Below are 20,961 nucleotides of genomic sequence, written 5' to 3' on the forward strand. Positions count from 1 at the left end.
CCCTTGGTTGTCATGTGAAACAACATCTTTGCAACTAGAATAGCTAGAAATTTGACTCTTAATGCAGTGTTAAATTATTCAGAAATTTGCTTAAATTCTTCCACCCCACTTACTGGAAAGAACTTGACACTTATATTTGGTAAGAGGATTTTCAAGTTCTGCCCTGAATTATTCCTTTCCCTGGAAACTTCTAAAATTACTGAAATGATGCTTTTCAAATGGCCATCTGTGCGTCTAACTCTTGATGCAAACACTTACTTACCACCATTGATTTCTGGAGTTTTATTAGGCCCTATGGCAGAATGTGACTCTTCCCTGTGATGTCAGTTGTTTGCTGTTCTGTACTTTGTCTCTTCAATAAGAACTGAACGTACCGGTACCCTTAGCTATTCGGTATTCCCAGAATACTACAGTTGTTAAATCTTATAGTGGGATTCCTTAGAAAAGGGTAGACGGTCATTTAGGAAGATATGCAGTATCTTTCTCAAAAGGCTTTAATCACACTCACCCACACTAGCCAGTTGAGTTTCTGGCTGAACCGTATGTGTTTAAACAGTCTTCCCTAATTGCTCTCAAGTACAAATAGAAATGTTTTCAGAAAGTTATCTGTTAATAAGTTTCGTTTGTTTTTTCTGAAACTAATTTTCAAAATGTGGAAATTCTGAAACTTTAGATACCATAGTTCATACTTGAAAGAGCAGAAGAGTAGCTGACTCTGTTCAAACTGTGGAAAGGCTGTGTCAAAGTTCCCCTGAGTCAATGGCTCATCGGGCTGAGGTGGCTAAGGCACATCAGTTTCATAGCCAAATGGTACAGAAGGGAGTAAAGTGGAGAGCATCAGGTCTGACCTAAGGCAGCCTTTGACTGCCCTAATCCAATGAATCGGGTACCCATTTTACAGCTGGGTGAACAAGAAGTAGCCTTTCAGTATGAGATTGAACAAGTCTCAATCTTCAGGATTGTAGTCAAGCTCCTTAGCCACTCAGCCACCGCACTTCCTAGAGAGAGAGAAGTTGGGACCATGAGAAATAGCATAGCTGCTCTGCTGGTAGAGAGGAATGAATGATTTTAATTTCAGTCATTTGTATGTTGTGATATAAGGCTATGTTTACACTTGCCATTTAAAGCGCAAAATGTCCCTTTTTTGCGCTAAAATCATGGGAGCGTCTACACTGGTTAATGACTTTTTGTGGTGAAACTCAGACGTTTCACTGCAAAAAGAAAACCATCTTCACGAGGGGCATACAGTTCTTTCCCCTGTTCTTTTTGCGTTGTTCTAAAAGTGAAGACCCATTCTACCTATGCAAACAACTTTTGGCCTCCGGAGGATATCCCACAGTTCCAAAAGTGACCACTCTGGCCAGCATCTCCACTGCTCTGATGCCAGGTAAACAGACGTCCGTCCGCCCGCCCGCCCCTCCCCCTATAAGCCCCGGGAAGTTGGAAACTCCCTTTCCCTTTGCTTGGAGATGTGGCCGGGAAAGTAGCCAGACAGCAGGGTTTGTTGTTTTTTTAAATGCCACGAAAGAAACAAGGAAGTAATGGGGCTTCTGGGACATGAAGCAGTGCATCACGAGGCACTGAGCAGGGACCCAGAATGCCTTCTGCTCACCCCCTCCTTCCACAAGACCTATTGAGAGAGCTGCACTGTGGGATAGATGACCTACAGCGCTGCTCTCCTCTGCGATGGAAGTGCTGCTAGTGTAAACACTCTGACGTCTGAGGAATTAACCACTGGTTTGCATACTCACTTTCACCTGTGAAACTTATAGCACAAAAACTCCAAGTGTAGACATACCCTAAGTCTGTCCTATGAAGATTTAATCTAGAATAATTGTTTACTAGGATAGATGTTTCAGTGAATACAGTAAGAGCTTCGTGAATGCTAATAATGTAGTGTCTCATTCAGTCTTTAATGTATTTTATCAGTTGTAAACTGTTTTATTCTACTCAAAAAAACTACCTTAAAAGAACTTTATTAAGGTTGCAAAATCAAGCACTCAAAAGTTACCATTGTTCACTTAATTCACCCATTTTTCTGCATGTATATATTATCATAGTCCTTAATTGCATGATTACATACTATTTTTAATGTAGTTTGTGTGCAGCTTTTTAGGTTTTTATAAAAAGAAAACTGAAGAACAGAAATTTGTCATTGACACCTACATCAGCAGGGTTGGATCCCTCCCTCCAGTTCTAATCAGTTTCTCTTTCCCACCCCCTTCTGTCCCAGTCTGGGTTAGGAGCTTGGTTAATCTACTCCTTTCGCTTTCCCCCAGTCTGGCTCTTTTTTTCCCCCCTTGTATTGAAGTCAGGCGACTTCCTCCTTCTTGCTGCTTGGGCATCAGCAGTGGGATCAGAGAGCGCGCTGGAGAGACAGGCTCACCAGCATTATATATAATATATATATTTGACATTGCAAAACAATGTACTTCTCATTACCTTGCTCTCAGAAACAGCTGAACTATTTTGTCTGAAACTTTCCAAAAATGTTCAGCCTAAGGCAGTACCTGAAATGGAAAATTTCAGCCCATTTGGTTAAAGTTTGGAAGAGTTATAAACAACAGAAAGCAGGGTATTACAATGGGAAGTGCCAGGCAACTTTATTAATAGTTTGTGCTATTAAACATTCCTAAAATTAGAAATGTGCAGTATTGTTGTAGCTCTGTTGATCCCAGGGTATTAGAGAGACAAGTTGGGTGAGGTAATATCTTTTACTGGACCTGAAGAAGAGCTCTGTGTAAGCTTGAAAGTTTGTGTCTCTCACCAACAGAAGTTGGTCAAATAAAAGAACATTTCTTCACCCACCTTGTCTCTCTCAAATTAGAAGTGATGGTCATGTTTTTTGAATGCTGTCTGTTCATGAAAAATGTCTGTGTTCCATTGTTTCAGAGGAAAGGAAAGTATTAGACTTACCTTTTACTGGTCTTGAATAAAGAAGTTGTTACATAAGGTTCTTTTCCAAGAATGTCTGTGCAAAATCTGGGTGCAGATCAGGCCCAGAAAGAGAGAACTTCAAGTCTAGGCCTGTAACATTAGAGCATAATATGTGGCATGTTTCTACTTGAGGGGTCAAGAGGTATTTACTTAAATTTCTAATTGTGACTATCCGACGAATTGAGACTTGCATCCGACGAAGTGGGTATTCACACACGAAAGCTCATGCTCCAATACGTCTGTTAGTCTATAAGGTGCCACAGGACTCTTTGCCACTGCAAAAATTGTAATTCTGGAATTCCTATACCTTACTACTAGTAGTATACCAGCAAAAGGTAAGTTCTGAAATCTGACCAAATAGCCTGGTATTGCATTCCAACCTGAATCTCTCCAAACCCTAGTTCTGGGAGACTACTTGAGGGATCAAGCTTGAGACCATGGATGTTTCATTGGGAGCACAAGACAAGAATCCTATAGTGTTTAACCTCCAGAGCACATGACAAAAACAGCCCAGTAGGTGCACCATAGGCAGGGAAGCCATCTCTGAGATACCTGTATCCCAGACCACTTAAGGCTGCATACCCTAATATCCGTCTCTAGATTCATTATTTGTACAAAGCCCACAAACACTAGTGCACATAACAATTGCTTTTTCCACCATAAGATTATAGAAAGGGTAGGAGAAGAGTAAAAGGCTCTGCATGCCATAGCTATAATCTTGGCATCTAGAATCAGCAGTAGATCTAATAGTCCAGTGACTATATCAGCAAAGGTTAAATAAAACTTCCATTGCCAGCTCTTCAGGTTGTTCTCCATTTTATGGCATCAGTTCCAGCTTGAGGTTGAATCAAGTTAGTTTTCTCCTAATTGGCACCATGTCTTCCAGGTACTGAGAGCACAGCAACTAAAGGGTACGTGCCTTTGAATGTCGCCCATCAACTGGTGACATTGCAGACCAGAAGGACGCTATCTCCTCCCCTTTACACATTGAATGGGAGTGGTGATGAGAGATCCCTTTTAGAATCCCACAGGAGCACAAATCCAGGTTTTCTCACCCCTCCCCTCCCCCCCCACACACAGGAGAGTGGGTTTGTGGGGGGAGGGGGTGAGAACCTGGATTTGTGCTGGAAATGGCCCAACTTGATTATCATACACATTGTAAGGAGAGTGATCACTTTAGATAAGCTATTACCAGCAGGAGAGTGGGGTGGGAGGAGGTATTTTTTCATGCTTTGTGTGTATAAAAAGATCTTCTACACTTTCCACAGTATGCATCCGATGAAGTGAGCTGTAGCTCATGAAAGCTTATGCTCAAATAAATTGGTTAGTCTCTAAGGTGCCACAAGTACTCCCTTTCTTTTTCTTTTTATTAAAATTAATGGGGCCAGGATTTCACCCAAGAACTCCCTGAATATAAACTCTGTAGGGTGGGAGAGAACAGAATTGTATGTGTCTTGTGCTCATAAGGAAAGACAAGGTGAGCGAAGTGATGCCTTTTATTGGACCAACTTCTGTTGGTGAAGGAGACAAGCTTTTGAGCTTACACAGAGAGCTCTTTTTCAGGGTCTGTTCATAAACCCATTTGAAGTGGTCCTGTGTTAATTGTATCTGCATAATCTTGTACATTCTTAAAGCCATTTCTTTATCAGGAAGTGATGCGTTGTAAGGATGTGATCGTATGAATCAGCTGGTTTGTTTTGTATTCTTGGTCTGCAGAGCCTCGGCTGTAACTAGCCAAGGTCCTAGGCAATAAGTTATTACTCAGAGGAGAGTGGTGTATATTGAGAGAAGACAGATTTTTAGCCATGCCCTGAGAGGTAATATAAATGCCTTCTTATAATTCTTCTGTAACTCCCCCCTAAATAAACCAAAGGATTTTTTTTTAAGTATCTTCCTTTATCCTTCTGCCATAAATCAGTTTAGGGTTGAAATCAAGAGTGGAAGTTGGTCTAAAGGAAAACTTTTTAGAAGGCCTTGTGAATGAGTTGGGAGCCCAGCATATGGCTGTAAGTGTAGTGTTTGTGGTACCATATTATAATATGGAGTGAACAAACACCTCTTGAATATGCAGAGATTTGGGTCCCTTACATTCAGTGTAAATTATCTCCCCAGCATGCACATCCGTTTTCTTTCTGGATTTTGAGCAAGAGCATGACAATAGGGGGTTTCATAGAAAGAGAGTAGAAGTACTGGCAAGTGTCTTCAACTACTCAGGTGCACATAATTACCCAGGGTGGAACTTATCTAGTGCAGAAGATTCTTGCAGGTTTTTGGTAACATTTAAACCCTAAAAGAAGGAGCAGAGGAGCCCCAATACTGAGAAGAACTGCTTATGTAATTAGATTGCAAACTCCTCTTTTACTAAAGAGTTAAAGGCGAATTACAAAGGGTTTGCTAAAGTTACAAATGGTCTTATAAGAATCCAATACCAAGAAGTGTATGGCTGATTAATAATGTATAGTTGAGTTAACAGAATCTCCCTTATCTCCTGAGAAATCTGAGCTTTCTAGGTTTCTGTCTGTATGTGAAAGTAACATTAACAAAGGGAATGAAAAATACAGCATTGGAAAGAAAGGAATGGGTTGTAAACTTTATTGGTGCTTGTGTTGTCACTTGCTCTCTGTCCCAAAAAAAAAAAAAAAAAAGCTGTAAAGTTCAGGTTCTTTTGGGCCTTTTTTTACACTCGGCAACTGTACTGCTGTAACTATGCTATTATAGCTCAAGTGGTACAGCCCCCAGAGGATGGATGCAGTTACAGTGATTATAAAGATGCTTATCCCACTATATTTATTCCCATAGCATAAGGGGAAATAAACTGTACTGGTTGAGACACCTGTTGCATCTATGGCCAGCAGCGTTAAGTACAATAAGGAGTTTAAAAAAAAAAAAATTGTGGGTGGTCACCAGTCTGTAACTGGATCCAACCTTTGGATCCCAGTTTAAAAAAGCGGCCACAAACCACTTCCTCGGAGACAAAAGGCAAACTGACTCCTCAGCCCGGTGCCACTGAAATCAAATGGATGCTCACCAGGGCTTAATTTGTCATGAAAGAGGTGCTGGGGCTCAGGGTTCTTTTTTTACATTCATATCTGATGCGGCAAGACCAGAGGTGCCGGGGCTATGAGCTGCCAAGCCTAGAGGTGATGGGATTTAGCCCTGGCGTGAATTAAGCACTGACTATAATCTGGTTATGTGTCCGTTCTTTGGCAGCAAAAAGGGTGTGAGCAAGAAATTTTAATCTTGGCAAAGAAACAGCTGGAGATGCCCATCCCTACAGACTGTCTCCGGAACCCCAGCTGGAGATTGTTTTCAAAGGGAAAAGAGAACTATAAGGAAGGGGAACCGTTGCTCCAAAATATTCCTCCCTTTCTCTCTATCCACGGCAGCCTGAAAACCTGAAGTAAAGAGACAGCTTTGAACTATAAGACGGCTGTAGCATATGATGTGAGAGGCCCTTTGAATTTATTTAGTTTAAGTATAAGTTGTATTTTTTACATTTTTTATGTTCTTGTAACCAATTCTTTAATGCCTCATAATTTGTAATCATTTTAAAATCTTTCTGTATTTAATAAACTTGTTTTATTATATCTAAACCAGTGTGTTTGGATTGAAGTGTTTGGATTGAAGTGTTTGGGTAACTCCATTTGAGATAACAGGATTTGTGCATCTCATTTTAATTAAATGACAAACTTTATATGAGCTTGTATTGTCCAGGAGGGTGCTGGGCAGTACAGATGCCCATTTCTGGGGAAGGTCTGGGATTAGGCGTTTGCTGGTGTTGCCTTGCACTGTAATTCGTGAGAAGCTGGCTATAGCACTCATAGAATATAGCTGGGAGTAATTTATATGATGGGGTACTCAGTACATGATGATGGAGGCTGTGTGAGAGCAGAACAGGAGTGGTAACTCTCACAGTGAAGCTGGGTAAAAGGTACCCCAGGCTGGAGAATTGAGGGGACACAGCTGTCCATCTGTCCAGATTGTACCCTGGGTAATGTCACATTTGCATCCAAGAGCTTTAAAAGGACTGGATCAGGAGCTCGCTGGACCTTTAATGTTGATTTTTCAATAAGTCTTTGGAAGATCCAGAAGATGGGAAGAAAAGCTAATGTTGTGCCAAGTTTTAAAGAGGGTAAATGGGGTGACCTGGGTCATTACAGGCCTGTCAGCATGATGTTGATCCTGGGCAAGATAATAGAGTGGCTGATAAGGGACTAAATTAACAAAAGAATTTAAAGGTAGGTAATTGATACAAGTCAATGAAGGTTTATGGAAAATAGATCCTGTCGAACTCTTTTTTTTTTTTAGATGAAATTATCGATTTGGTTGATAAAGGTAATAGTGTTGACGTAATGTACTTAGACTTCTATAAGGTGTTTGACTTGGTGCTGCATGACGCTTGGATTAATTGTATCTTCTAACTTTTTTTAATGTGACCCATATTAAGTTTATTAATACTGGCTAATTGATAGGTCTCAAAATGCAACTGTAAATGGGGAATTATCATCGAGCAGGTCTGTTTTCAATGGGGAGTTCTTGGCCCTGTGCTATTTAATATCTTTATCAGCAACCTGGAAGGAAACATAAAATCATCACTGATAAAAATTTGCAGATGATGCGCAAATTTGGGGGAGGGGTAACTAATGAAAAGGACAGGTCACTGATTCAGCGCGGTTTAGATCGGTTGGTAAACTGGGCACAAACAAACAATATATACTTTAATATGGCTAAATGTAAGTGTATACATCTGGAAACAAAGAATGTAGGTCATACTTAGAAGATGGGGAACTCTTTCTTGGGAAGAAGTGACTCTGAAAAAGTTTTGGGGGTGGTGGTTGATAACTAGCTGAACATAAGCACCCAGTGTAATACTCTGGCCAAAAGAGCAAATGCAATCCTGGGATGCATAAACAGGGGAATCTTGAGTAGGAGTAGAGAGGTTTTTTTACCTAGGTATTTGGTACTGGTGTGACTGCTTCTAGAGTTCTGTGTCTACTTCTGGAGCCTACAGTTCAAGAAGAATGTTGATAAATTGGAGAGGGTTCAGAGAAGAGCCATGAGAAAGATTAAAGGATTAGAAAACATGCCTTATAACAGTGGTTTTCACTCTTTCCAGGTTACTGTACCCCTTTCAGGAGTGTGAAGCTTAAGCCTCGCCACCCAGGGTTCAAGCCCAATCCCAACTGCCTGAGGCTGAAGCATGTAATTTAGTTTCATGGGGGCCCCCTGTGACATGCGGTCCCAGGCAGTGGCCCTTCTTGCCACCCCCTAACACTGGCCCTGCACTTGCAACCCCCAAAACCAATCCCGTGACCCCCAAGTTGAAAAACATTGATCTAGATGAGTTGCTGTACCCCTCAGAACACCTCTGCATACCCCCATCAATACGTGTACCCCTGGTTATGAACCACTGCCTTATAGTGATACTCAAAGAGCTCAGTCTATTTAGTTTAACAAAGAGGAGATAAGGGATGACTTGACTAGTCTGTAAATACCTACATTGGGAACAAATATTTCAATCTAGCAAAGGAGGATGTAATACCAGTTGCTGGAAGTTGAAGCTAGACAAATTTAGACTGGAAATAAGGCATAAAAATGAGTAATTTACCATTAGAACAAAATACTAAGCATCATGGTGGATTCTCCATCACAGACCATTCTTAAATCAAGATTGGATGTTCTTATAAAAAGTATGCTCTAGGACAGGGGTGGCCAGCCTGAGCCTGAGAAGGAGCCAGAATTTACCAATGTACATTGCCAAAGAGCCACAGTAATATGTCAGCACCCTGCTCCCAGCACCTCCCACCCACTGGCAGCCCTGCTGATCAGTGCCTCCACCTCCCTTCCCACACCTCCCAATCATCTGTTTTGTGGTGTGCAGGAGGCTCTGTGGAGGAGGGGGAGGAGCGAAGCATGGCAGGTTCAGGGGAGGGCACAGGAAGGGGTGGGGGGGGCAGAACCTGTGGCAGAGCCAAGGGTTAAGCAGCGAGCACCCCCCAGCACACTGGAAAGTTGGTACATGTAGCTCCAGCCCTGGAGTCGGTGCCTATACAAGGAGCTGCATATTAACTTCTGAAGAGCCGCATGTGGCTCTGGAGCCACAGATTGGCCACCCCTGCTCTAGGAAGTATTGTTGGGAAGTTCTGTGGCCTGTGCTATACAGGAGGTACTCCTGAAAGAATTCTGCACCGATGCAGAGGCACAGAATTCATATGGCCCACATATTTCTGTGCTCCCAGCATAGAAAAACGCAAAAGAAATCTGCGGGGGGACACAGGTCTCTTCCCAGACACCACATCTGTTCCAGTGTGCCTGGAGCAGCTTCAGAGACGTGAATCACTGTGTGGGAGGGCAGGGAGGAGGCTTGGTCCGCGTGCCTGCAGGAGAGACGTTGATTGCTGTCGGGTGGCCGGGCTAGCCACAAGCCAGAGAGACTCTGTCCCTCTCTCTCGATACTGTGGCTCCAGAGGTGTGGAGGAGGGTAGGTCTTTTTGTTATGCAGGAGGAAGGCTCTGTCCCCGAGGCAGAAGTGTAGCAGCCTGCCTGCCTAGTAAAATGTAACTTCTTGAGAATTGAAAAAACACTTAATTAAATATTAGTACTATGTTACTGAAAAATGTTAAGTTAAAAACACCACATTTTGTTAATGGTGCTGGTTAATTGATCCCATTCTCTGAGGCAGAAATGTAGCAACCTGTCTGCATAGTAACATTGTTAATTATTCTATTGTTAGTTACCTGTTCCCATTCTCAGTCAGTTCTACAGGTTTTTATGTTCCTGGGGGAAGTTTGAAGGCCCCTACATTGCCAGAGTGATGTAAAGCCTTATAAATGACAGTAAGGGAATCAGCTAGGAAGATCTATGCGCTTACTCACTTTTTTCCTGTACCAAAGTGGCACAATGGGGTTAGATTTTTACTTACCCATTTAAAAAAAAAAAAACCAACAAAACTTTTGAGGGCAAATAAAACATTTACCAAGCAGTCAATAAAATGTCAGGACAATCTGAACCAAGCACTTCCCAAAGTACCTAGCTAGGTCCAGGACAATGATTAGTAAAACTGTATGACTTTGTGTGAAAGTCTGAGCAATTTAAAATGACATTCTACTTTTTTTTTCGTTTGGTGTTCTGTAAAGTAATTTAAATGAAAATCCAGGATTATAACTGGAATGCAGGGTTACCAAGTATTTGTAACGTAACTTTCATGTATTTAGGAAATGCTGACTAGTTATTGTGATTTTTTTTTTTCTGTATTGTAGTTTAAATAACTTACCAAACAATTGAAACTGGTGTGATTTATATTGCATTATTTTGACAAATAAAATTTGCAGAATTTTTAATCTTTTGGTGCAGAATCCACCCAGGTATAACAGGAGGTAAGAGGAGATGATCAGTGGTCCCTTTTGGCCTTAGAATCTGTGAAGCATGATATACTATTTAAGTGTTGGGAAATACTAAGTGAAGTTTGTTCTTTGAGATAAAGTTCAGAATCTTCTGTGGAGTTTTTACTTAATCTGTGTTGAAAATACATTTTACTGCCACAAGTTCTTCTAGAAGGTCAGTTGATAAGTCTGCTTCAGTTGCCTCCAATTCTTTACGTGCCTTTCCCAGAGAGTCATCATTCAGTTTGGGAAATACATGTTAGAAGCCACAGTTGTTTTCTGAAACCATTTTGAAAGTTTTTGTTTTCGTTCCAGTGCAAGACAAAAACATGCCGGGAAATGGAAATGTAATCTTCCAGAGAGCTCTAGTTATCAGCCTTGAATTTTATTTAGTCTAGGAAATAGTTCTTAAGTCAAACAGAGAGAGCCCTTGTTGTTCTAAGTATACTGTCATTAATCCTGCCATGATGGTTGATGTTTTGTGTAGTGTTGAGCCTTGTTGCTCTTTGGTTTGATTAGCTGGCCACTTCATGCTAGTTAGTGTTCCTTATCAACTTAAATAGTTTGCATCCTATTGTTTTCCTTTTATCATTTTCAATAACTTCTATTAGCTCGTCAGTTAATTAGCCATAATAATGGTCTTGTTTATAAGCAGAATCTGTGAAGAGTAATAGACTTCATCCTAACTAGTTTTTCAATAATATCAGCGTTATTTGCAGTTCTGAGAATAGCTTTTGGTTTTGCTCCTGTACATCTTGTTTCAAAACAAAACAAAATTAAAAGGTCAGACTTTAAACAGTCTTCTTGAATAGATGACCTACGTGCTTTCTGTTTGTTTGTTCTTTTTTGGTCCACTGTTTTATAGTAGACACTTGAAATGTTGTTCTTTCTGATCACTCTATCCTTATGACATACAAAAAACTACATTACAAGAAAGTTAATAGTTATTTGTATTACCATAGTGCCAAGGAGCCCTAGTCAAGGACCAGGACTCCATTGTGCTAGGTGCTGTACAAATATAGAACAAAAAGGCTGTTTCCTGCCCCAAACAGCTTACAAACTTAAGTATAAGACAAAAGACATCAGACGGATGCACTGAGATTAAATGGGGTGCACAGTGAGATGATATGATTGTAAAGTCAAACATTCAAAATTTAGGAAATGCCAAGTTTACAGTTGCCTCTGTAACCTTAATTCTGCTTCCTTGTGCATCCATCCTGTATTCTGAATGTGGAAGGTATATTGTGGAAAAAATAGCATGGGATTGTGTAATTAAAGACTATATTGTTATGTATTTGGATGGGCAACCTCTATGTTGTATAGTGCTAAGCAATCTAAAAGTAGTGTTACCAGCTGCCCCTTATAAATGTGTAGATAAGTGTTTCAATCAACACGTCACTTATTTTTGACTCCATAGCAGTACCTTTTGATTTCATCAGGTTTCCATCTCTGCCAAATGGACTCTTTAAAAGGTGCGTTGATGACAGAGTTTCTTGGTTGATGACGGTTCTGTTGAGTTGACAACTCCTGTATATTTCAACCTCAAAAAGAGCTGCATGATAGTCTGCTCTCAGTAGATGAAACCACAAAGGTTTACCACAGGAAGACTATTGCCCACATGCTTTTCTCATCATGATTTTAGCTTTCAGTTTGGTCCTGTACACTTATGCCTTTCATACCTGATGTAAAGTTTGAGACTCTGGGTATCCAGGTATCGCACATTGAAAGCTGTTCTATTTCAAATGCTCTGTTGCTTCAGGTACTTTCTTGAATACCTAATTAGCATTTCTGAATCATTGTTTAAAATGTATCCATTTATTGTGCATGAGTTTCACAAGAAAGATGTATTCTCCAAGACAGTGACCACTTGACACTCAGATATTATGGTGATGGGACCAATCTATGTACATAGATTCTAAACATAGTTATGATGACATTGATGATTTAATCATCTATCAAACTAAGACCAGCTAATACATTTTTAAACCTCACCGGCGCAGTGGCGGATTAGCCGCTGGGCCAAGTGGAAGGTCCCAGAAAAATGGACATGCCCCGACCTGCTCTGCCCACCCGGCGCTCCTGCCGGGGCGTGGGGTTGGGGCACTGGGGCTTCCGCCTGCCCGGTGCTCCTGTCGGGGAGCAGGGGAAGCCCCCATGCCCCAACCCCATTTCCCTGGCAGGAGTGCAGGAGGTGTGTGTGTGTGTGTGTGTGTGTGTGTGTGTGTGGTCAGGGGGGAGACTGCAGGCAGAAGGGGTGGCTCAGGGCCCCCATTTGCTGTGGCTCAGGGCCCCACAAAACCCTAATCTGCCTTCACACTGTCTATTCTGTGGTAAATTGTGTTTAAAGACATGTTAATTAACCCTTGTTAGGTAACACATTTTGAAACACCGTTTATTTTTCCGGTTTAGACAAAGCACTCTGTCTAGAGTAGAGTAGTTTTCCTGTCATTAGGTGACCTCTACTGCCTTCTAATCAGTCCTGTTCTATCTACCTGTTTTTCCTGGGGGTCTAGTAGGATAATGACACCAAGGAAGGGAAGTTTAAGAGGAGAAGGAATTACTAGATTGTTTGAAACTGTTTTATATTTCTTTAAACCTTTTCTTTAAATAGTATACAGACAGTTTAAAAAAAAATATGTATTGAAGCTTCAAAGCTCCTTTTCCTTTTGATTATGGACTGAGAGCAGTGTTCCCACTAACTTTTCCCACTGATGTGTGGAATGAATTTAGTTATGTGCCTCAATATGGAGGTGATGTGTGACACATCACCTCCATATTGGTGCACATAACAAAATTCATGTGGTGTTGGTGCGGCCGAGGGGTTGGGAGTGTGGGAGGGTGAGGGCTCCGGCTAGGGGTGTGGGCTCTGGGTGGGGTCAGGGATGAGGGGCTCAGGGCTGGGGCAGAGGGTTGGAGTGCGGGGGGTGAGGGCTCCGGGTGGGGCTGGGGATGAGGGGTTTGGGGTGCAGGATGCCCCAGGGCTTTCTCCCCGCAGCAGAACCTGGGCCACGAGGGAGTGTGTCTTTCCCCACAGCGGCAGCTCCGGGGCTGGGGCCACGGGATAGGTGCCTCTCCCCAACCGCGGCAGGTGTGGGCCGGCGCTGGGGGAGGGGTGCTTCTTCCCCGACTGGGGCACCTCTCCCCACTGCTGCAGGTCCGGGTCTGGGGCAAAGGCAACTCTCCTAGTGGCAGCCCTGAGTACCTGTGTGGCATTTAATAGGCTGCTGTGCAGCCGCGCAGCTTAGGGGGAACTTAGACTGAGAGCTCCCAATTCTTTGGTCTTCCAAGTAGACATCAAGTAAAAATAGAGGACAAGATGTGATGTTCCCAACACTTTTTCAAACTTTACTGGATTTTTCTGCCTTTTTTTTTAATGTTTCATGCTGCATTTATACCAGGCAAAGAAATAAAAAGGCATGACTCTTTTTTTTTTTTTTTTTTTTTTTTTAATAGACCACCTTTTAATTCAGTTGGTTGCGGTGTTGTAGCCGTGTTTGTCCCAGGATATGAGTCTGAGACACACAAGGTAGGTGAGGACCAACTTCTGATGGTAGAAGGTACAAGCTTTTGAGCTACACGGTGCTCTAACATTCTGGTCACCTTCTCCAAAACTGAGGGAGAGCTCTGTGTAGCTCGAAAGCTTGTCCCTTCCACCAACAGAAGTTGGTCCAATAAAATGTATTACTTCACCTACCTTATCTTTTTTCTTTGCATGCAAAGGCATGAAATGGAAAGTAGTACATATATTTAGGGACAAGTTGACCAAGTTACACTTGTTATGGAAACCATAAAGCTAAATTTCCTGACTTCAGTGTGATTGATCTTATAATTTTAATCCCCAATTAATGGAATGGGGGATTGTTGGGAGAAGCGTTCCATTTCTTGCTTATTTGGAGTTCATTTTTAAAAACTAGTTTCCATTTATATCTTGAGCCTGGATTCAGTTCTAGCCTAGGATGTCTGTGAAACAAATTCTGATGAATAGTTTCTGCTACATTCACTCTAGAGAATAAACAGTAACAAAAATCTGAAAGATGAAAAGCATTGTGTTGGGGATTGCTAGCATTTAATGGAAGCCCAATTACACCCTAGCCATAGCTGCAATTCAGTAATTGCACAGTAGCTTTAGGGGTACATTTATTAAGAGATTTGAGGTACAGGATAGAAAGTGCTGAATGAATTTGAACATTGTCCTTTTTGCTTTCTAAAAATATACTGAATTTGCCGTTCATTACCAAATGCAGCAACATTTGGTAAAATTTTTTCTTAACTCAAATATTTTCTGCTTTCTTGTTCAGTTAGAGATTGTACTATCAGCTTCAGTGCATTGATGTAATGAGCTGCGGCTTGCAGAATAAAGATCTGCTCTTGTCCTCTCTTTCTGTGTGCATTTTGTAAATTAAGGCATAACAGGAGGAAAAGGAGAGAACTGATTGGATGTGTTACATCTGCAGATGATTAATATGACTGCTGCAGCTTGCTTCCTCCGTGTTGGAGCATTTAACTGCAGACAGCTTTGATTGTGGAAGAGAAAGAAAGCAAGAGGGAGGAACATATGATAGCCTTTTTAATTTTAATGGTATCTGATCTCCTTGATGCATGCATGTTCACTGGTTTTTCTGTGGAATCAAGACAATGAAGGTCTTTAATTTTATATTATCGAATCAGCAAGGCCTTAAATGATGTAAAGTGAAATGGGGTTCCAGTGTAACTGTCTCTGAAGAACTGCGGCTTTCATGGTGAGTGAATGTATCAGACATGATGCTTGGAATTTATGCAACATCTTAGGCAGTATATTACAAAATAGCACATTATTTGCAGCACCACCACAGAGAGTGGTAAGCTGTTACTATGCTGATTGCTAGTAAAAACAAAATAGGCTAGAGACTAGCTTTCAAATGCATAGTTAAAAATGTAAACCTTCTTAAGATAATCTTCTGTAGGTATTAAAATCCTTTTTAAAAAAAATGTAAAATCAACTCTCAAAAGGAGAATATTTTCTCTTTGTGCAGAGCAAGGTTGTTTAGCGAGGAAATACATTGAAGTACTATATCTTCAAGAAGGTGGTGATTAAGGAGAATATACCACTGCTAAATGAAAAATAATCCGTCTGTTTTGCACCTTTAGCAAGATCAAAACAGATGTTTGATAGATTTAGTCTTTAACTCAGTAGCTTTCAAAATAAACAACAATAAAAATAATTTCCAGACCCCTTATACATCATGCTTCAAAATCTTTATTGGTAATGAGGTGTAAAGCAAGCAAAATGTGTGCATGTTATTATTTAACTATTTTTGTCATCTTACTTAAAATTTTAAAGTAGACCTGCTGTCACAGCACATACCTTAAAAGTCGATGTGGAGAGTTAAGTCTCAAATGGTTGTTTCTTCCGATATTAATTGCGCATGTATATCTATTACGATATTGGTTTAATACCCCTTAACCTGTATATATTTATAAACAAGTAAGAGTAATGAACTATTAAGAGCTGTTCAGCAATTCAAGAGGTATTTGCTAGTTACAGAATGTCAGCATGTACAGATCTTGCTACACTCTCAATCAACAAATATTCTAAGTGTAAGTTTGTGTAGAGTTCAGAATCTACTTCATAGCTGTATCTTCAGAGTCTGCTATGCCAGAGACTGCATCCTCTGTTCATTAACATGAGGATTATTTAACAGCTGTTGTCTTCTGATTTTTTTAATATAACAAATTTTGAAATGAGTTGTGAATATTGACTGTCTTGTCATTTTTACTCCTTTTTTTGGATATTGCTTGAAAGGGTAAAAATACTACTGACAATTCATACAGCTTGTCTTATAAAATGTGCCACTCCCATTTTAGGAGCATGCTGATGATGATACAAGCTCACTGGTCTCTTCTACGCTTTAGTGTTCAGTAAAACATCCAAAGACATTTGCTAAAATACAGAGGATGATTTGGGCTTTAGAGGGGGTGGAATAATAGTATCTCTTAATGAGCCAGCATTTTAAATAGCCACAACAAAGTAGTCTCTAAAATAAAACTTGTTTGTATTTCAATATAATATTTATATAGTAACTGTGTGTGTAGTGGAAAGAGATGTTGGGCTGGAAAAAAATTGGGTCTTGTGTGAATGAAGTATTTTCAAAATTGGTTCTTCTATGCAGAAAACAAAATCCCCACTCCAGAACACTATGTAAAGTCCCTTAAACCTCCCAGAAGCAGCTGTTTTTCAGTCCCTCTTCAAATGAATGCAAACCCTTTCTAAAACATATCTCTTCACAAATTCCATAAAGCAGGGCACTTAATTCTCATTCCTTTTTAAAATTATGTGTTGATGTTTTTTTAGTCTTTCTTCTGTGTATGCTTTAGGAAGAGCAATATATAATGAGTTCCATACATCATCTTCAATTTCTTCTTAACTTAATTTAATGTGCTTTCTATTAGTAATAATCCAAACAATTAAAATGTTGTAAATTTAGGATCAAGGATCAGTTGACCATTGGAAGCAGTAATATATGTTAATGTTTAAGTTCATTTTCAAAAACGACTAATTTTGTCATATAAGAATAAAATGCAGGCTTGTAATTGACAGAGAAATTGGGAGAGGGAGTGGCGTTTGGCTGTTACACAGCTTCATTCAACTGAATAAAACTGATGTACTCCAGATTTATGATGGTGTAATTGAGGACATGTTTTGGCATTGTGCCTTTTAATGCATTTCTATCTCCATTACAATCAGTATTTTCCAGGTTTTCTTAAAATTTTAAGAATAGTAACTTCATTTTATCTTTTGGGTTTCCAGGTATGTAATCTGTTAGTGTCTCGACCTGTGGCTCGTTTCTTTGTACCTCTTCTCTACTCTCTGGATATAGTTTTTCACAGAGAAGAGCTTAGTCTGTACAAACTTGCTCCCTTAAATAGCCAATACATAAATACTGTTCGTGATAGTTTAAATCAGTCTGGCTGCTGCTCTTTAGAAGTCAAACTAATACAACAGTGGTATTTAACATATTAGAAATTGACCTCAGATAGCACCATGATTTTCCAGATGGATCATAATGTGCTTCCTTTCATTCATACAGCTGTGGAAACATGAAACTTGTTTGGCAAGAGAGTTACAAATACCTCTGTATCCACTGCAGTTGATGGAAACCCTCAGGCTTTGGGGGAAGAAACCACCTTTGAGAAGGGAATTAGGAATAAAGTTTCCCTATACACAGGTTAATAAATAACTGCTTATTGCAGAGTATCTTGCGTCCTCCTCTGAAGCATATGGTATTGGTAATCTCAGGCTGTTGGTCTAACCTAGTATGGCAATTTGTGTTCCTAAATCAGGAAAACTGGGGGATTTCTCCAACTTTGGCCTAACAGCTCCACAGTCCTGCAGTGTCCTGTCTTCTCTATGGGCAGTTTCCAAGTGCTTCTTTTCTCCCCACCACTTCTCATATTACTTAAAAATCTCAGATACCAGGTCCAGATCACATGTAATAATTATATAACTTTTTTTTCTGATTCAGCATGGCAGAAGCATGAAGGAATAAAGGATGGGAGTTTGGGAGAAGACCTTTGGCCTTCCCTCTTGGTGCAAATATTAATGGTTATACACACAGCTGAGACCGAGGCAGAGTGTTAAAAATGTTGGTTTCTGGTGTGTTGCAGCTGTCTTATGGCAGATCATTAGCAGAAATGTAGCAGTTTTCTATTAATGTGGTCTGTAGTGTGTAGATGGAGCTAAGACAGATTGTCACATTATTATGCATCTGTTTCAGCAGTGAGAGCAAAGATGCTGCATTTAAAAATAATTTAAAAAAATAGTAGTACTTTTTCATGCCTTTCAGTAAATTAGGAACCTACTTTGGAAATCCTGAATGACCTAGCCTACTTCAGTTGTACCAGGACCTTTTTAAAATATTTTCTTAGTGGTTTTCTATATAGTTTACATGGTGGTTTAAAATAAATAAATCAGCCTTTCAGTATTCTTTGGAAGAAGTTTGCATCAATGAGAATGTAGAAGTCTCATGGATGAAACCCTGTTCATGGAAGCACCCACAAATTACTTGCTTATAGCACTCAGATTTTGCAGATAGTGTTGAATTTGTGAGGTGGCAGACTACATTGTAAGAATTTAACACATTAAGTATTTGTAATTTTTACTCTTTTTTTTTTTTCTCATAGTACTACTTGACCAAATACGAACACTTTAAAATTAGCTTTATTTGTAGACTACCATCATGGGTGATATGCCTAACTCCCTGGTTCACGTGCCATAGTAGGGTGGTACATGGGTTGGTTTATCAGAATAAGGAGACATTAAAATTACATTTAAAAAAACTATTAAGGTAATTTGAGTTTTAGACATGGCACTATGCTGGGTCTTAAAGTTTAGAACCTTTGGTCTAATAGAAACAATATTTCAAGATGAAATAAGCAACAAATAGGTTTTCTGTTTAACCACAATTAACACATTTTTTCTTCATTCCGCTTGGCTATATTTACAAATGGTTTGAGTAGGAGAAATAGTTTATAGCAAGATATAAAGTGTTTATTGCTTTAAAGAATTCTGGTTTGGAAGTCTGCAGTCATGAAATAGTTATTTTTCTGCACTTGATCGATAGGTCAAATCTTAAAGATGAGCATAAATTATTTTAGCATATTCAAGTATCACTCTTAGCAACGGCTCATACAGTGTCTTCAGCTTGAGTTTTTAAAATATTACTTGCGGAAGTAAATTTAGACTAATTTTTTAAAAATGAAGGGAATTAGACCATTACTTAATACAATTTCAAGTGTTGTCTTCACTTTGGGGGATTACTATTGGCTTTGATTCAAGACATTTTTTTAAATAATTGGAGTTTGATTATGAATTGTGCAGAAAGGTTTCATAAGTTTTCCTGAAAGTGTTCTCATCTTGCATGTTTCTGTAGCTGTTGCGATACAGTGCATGGCTTTGATATTCTCCATCAGTGTAACCAATTATATTCTTTTTGTGCAGGAATATGAAGAAAAAACTGGACGAGCTCACAAGCCACTCTCTCCTAAACAGAATGTGAGGAAAAATCTTGACTTTGAACCCCTCTCCACCACAGCGCTTATTCTAGAAGACAGGCCAGCGTAAGTTTGGCATAGTACCATAGTAGAGCCTCTTAAACTTAAGATGGCAGAACCTTTCTCACTGTGCATATTTTATGACTATAAATTGTTTAAGCAGATGAGCTTTAAAAAAAAACCAAACCTCCAAACTACTGTATAAATGAGTGGCATATTTCTAAGGGAAATTAATAAAATCTACTTTATTGTAAGTTTCAACCTTTTTGTATAAAAGAAAATGAATGAATTACTGTCTGACACTGGTGGCAGTGGCAGTAATTTTTTTTAATTTGCTTACAAACATGAATGGCTAAGTAGTTTATCTTTTAAGGTAACCCAAGAACAAAAAATTAACAAAGCACTTGCTGAAGAATCTGAGGGTAGCAAGAGTACCTGGCACAGAAGATGTCCAATCCTCATAAATAATGAAGCAGTGTACCGGAGAGTGCTCTGTGGTGGGTTCAGTGTCACAGTATGAAGGATGTCAGGCACTTGATACGTTGGCTTATCCTTCTCTTATTTTACACAAGTATTCTTATACAACCAAACCCATATCAGACTTCTTGGAAAGAACCGTATTGTGGTTTCTCTTATTTCTACATATGGTTTTTTGGAGAATTTATGCTGAACGTCTGGCTTTACTGCATGCAGAAACAGATAAAAGAAAACTAAATCACCATGGCAGGCTGAATTTTAAATAGTCTATTTAAAGTAGCTGTGTGTGCAGTTTAAAGATAAGAGCATATGAAAACAAAACCTGATGTAGAATAATACATTAAATATTTTTCACAAGTGCGTTTCCACTGTTTAATGACAGTGAAAATAGCTCATATCAAATTGTCTACTAATATATCATGTTAGTTACTTAGCTTATAAAGCTGTCTAGCTGTGGTTATGCAAAAGCACGTAGTATTTTTCTTGCACATACAGAACAGTGGTCAAGTCTTGTATTAAGTGCTAGGGATATGTGTTCAATTGTAAAGTAAGTTACATGTTGTTAAAGTGGCCACTCCTATATAGTGTTGGGGCAGGACTGTTCATTGGATGAAAACAAACTGATACTCATCCCTCCAGATTCCTGATAGAGAGCTATCAACCTAGACAGGGCTTCCAGATCCACTCTTCTGGCCGTTGCATTCTCACCATCAGCAAGTGTGGCCCAGGGACCAATGATACCCATTGTGGGGTCTGCCTCCATACCCTGACAGCCCAGCCCATCATCCTTTTTGGGCCCCTCGCTCTATATTTCTGGGCACCTGAATAGGAGGACCCTATTTTCCACACCCAGCAGTGGTTATCACCAGATGGAGAACTGCAGTCCCCACAGGAGCAGTGGATGGAGGATTGGCCAGAACTGCTGGTGCTACCAGAGCCACCTGTGTCACTCTCTTCATCCTGTCCCAGTGAGGCAGTATTATCAGCCTTTCCTTCACCCCCCAAAGAATTTTAAACAGTACCAGGCCCTTCTTGGGAGAATTAGACTCTCTCCAGATTCCACTGAAAGAGGTCTAGGATGCAGCCCACACACTCCTGGACATCCTCTAGGCTATGGTTCCTTCTAAAGTGGCAC

General features: G+C 40.0%; 1 protein-coding gene across 4 annotated transcripts in view; it reads left to right on the forward strand.

The window, feature by feature from the left end:
• TBC1D14 (TBC1 domain family member 14) overlaps positions 1-20,961 on the forward strand; it is a 107,798-nt gene that overhangs the window by 42,245 nt on the left and 44,592 nt on the right. For 3 of the 4 annotated variants that reach the window (XM_074951730.1, XM_074951731.1, XM_074951732.1), the window contains one exon: positions 19,297-19,415. In XM_074951730.1, coding sequence (XP_074807831.1) covers positions 19,297-19,415 — 119 coding nt within the window. Of the gene's footprint in view, positions 1-14,755; positions 15,059-19,296; positions 19,416-20,961 lie in introns of those variants that run through there. The other variant, XM_074951733.1, reaches the window with a different exon arrangement.

Source organism: Natator depressus, chromosome 4 (genome assembly GCF_965152275.1).
Source record: "Natator depressus isolate rNatDep1 chromosome 4, rNatDep2.hap1, whole genome shotgun sequence".
Taxonomy (NCBI): Eukaryota; Metazoa; Chordata; order Testudines; family Cheloniidae; genus Natator; species Natator depressus.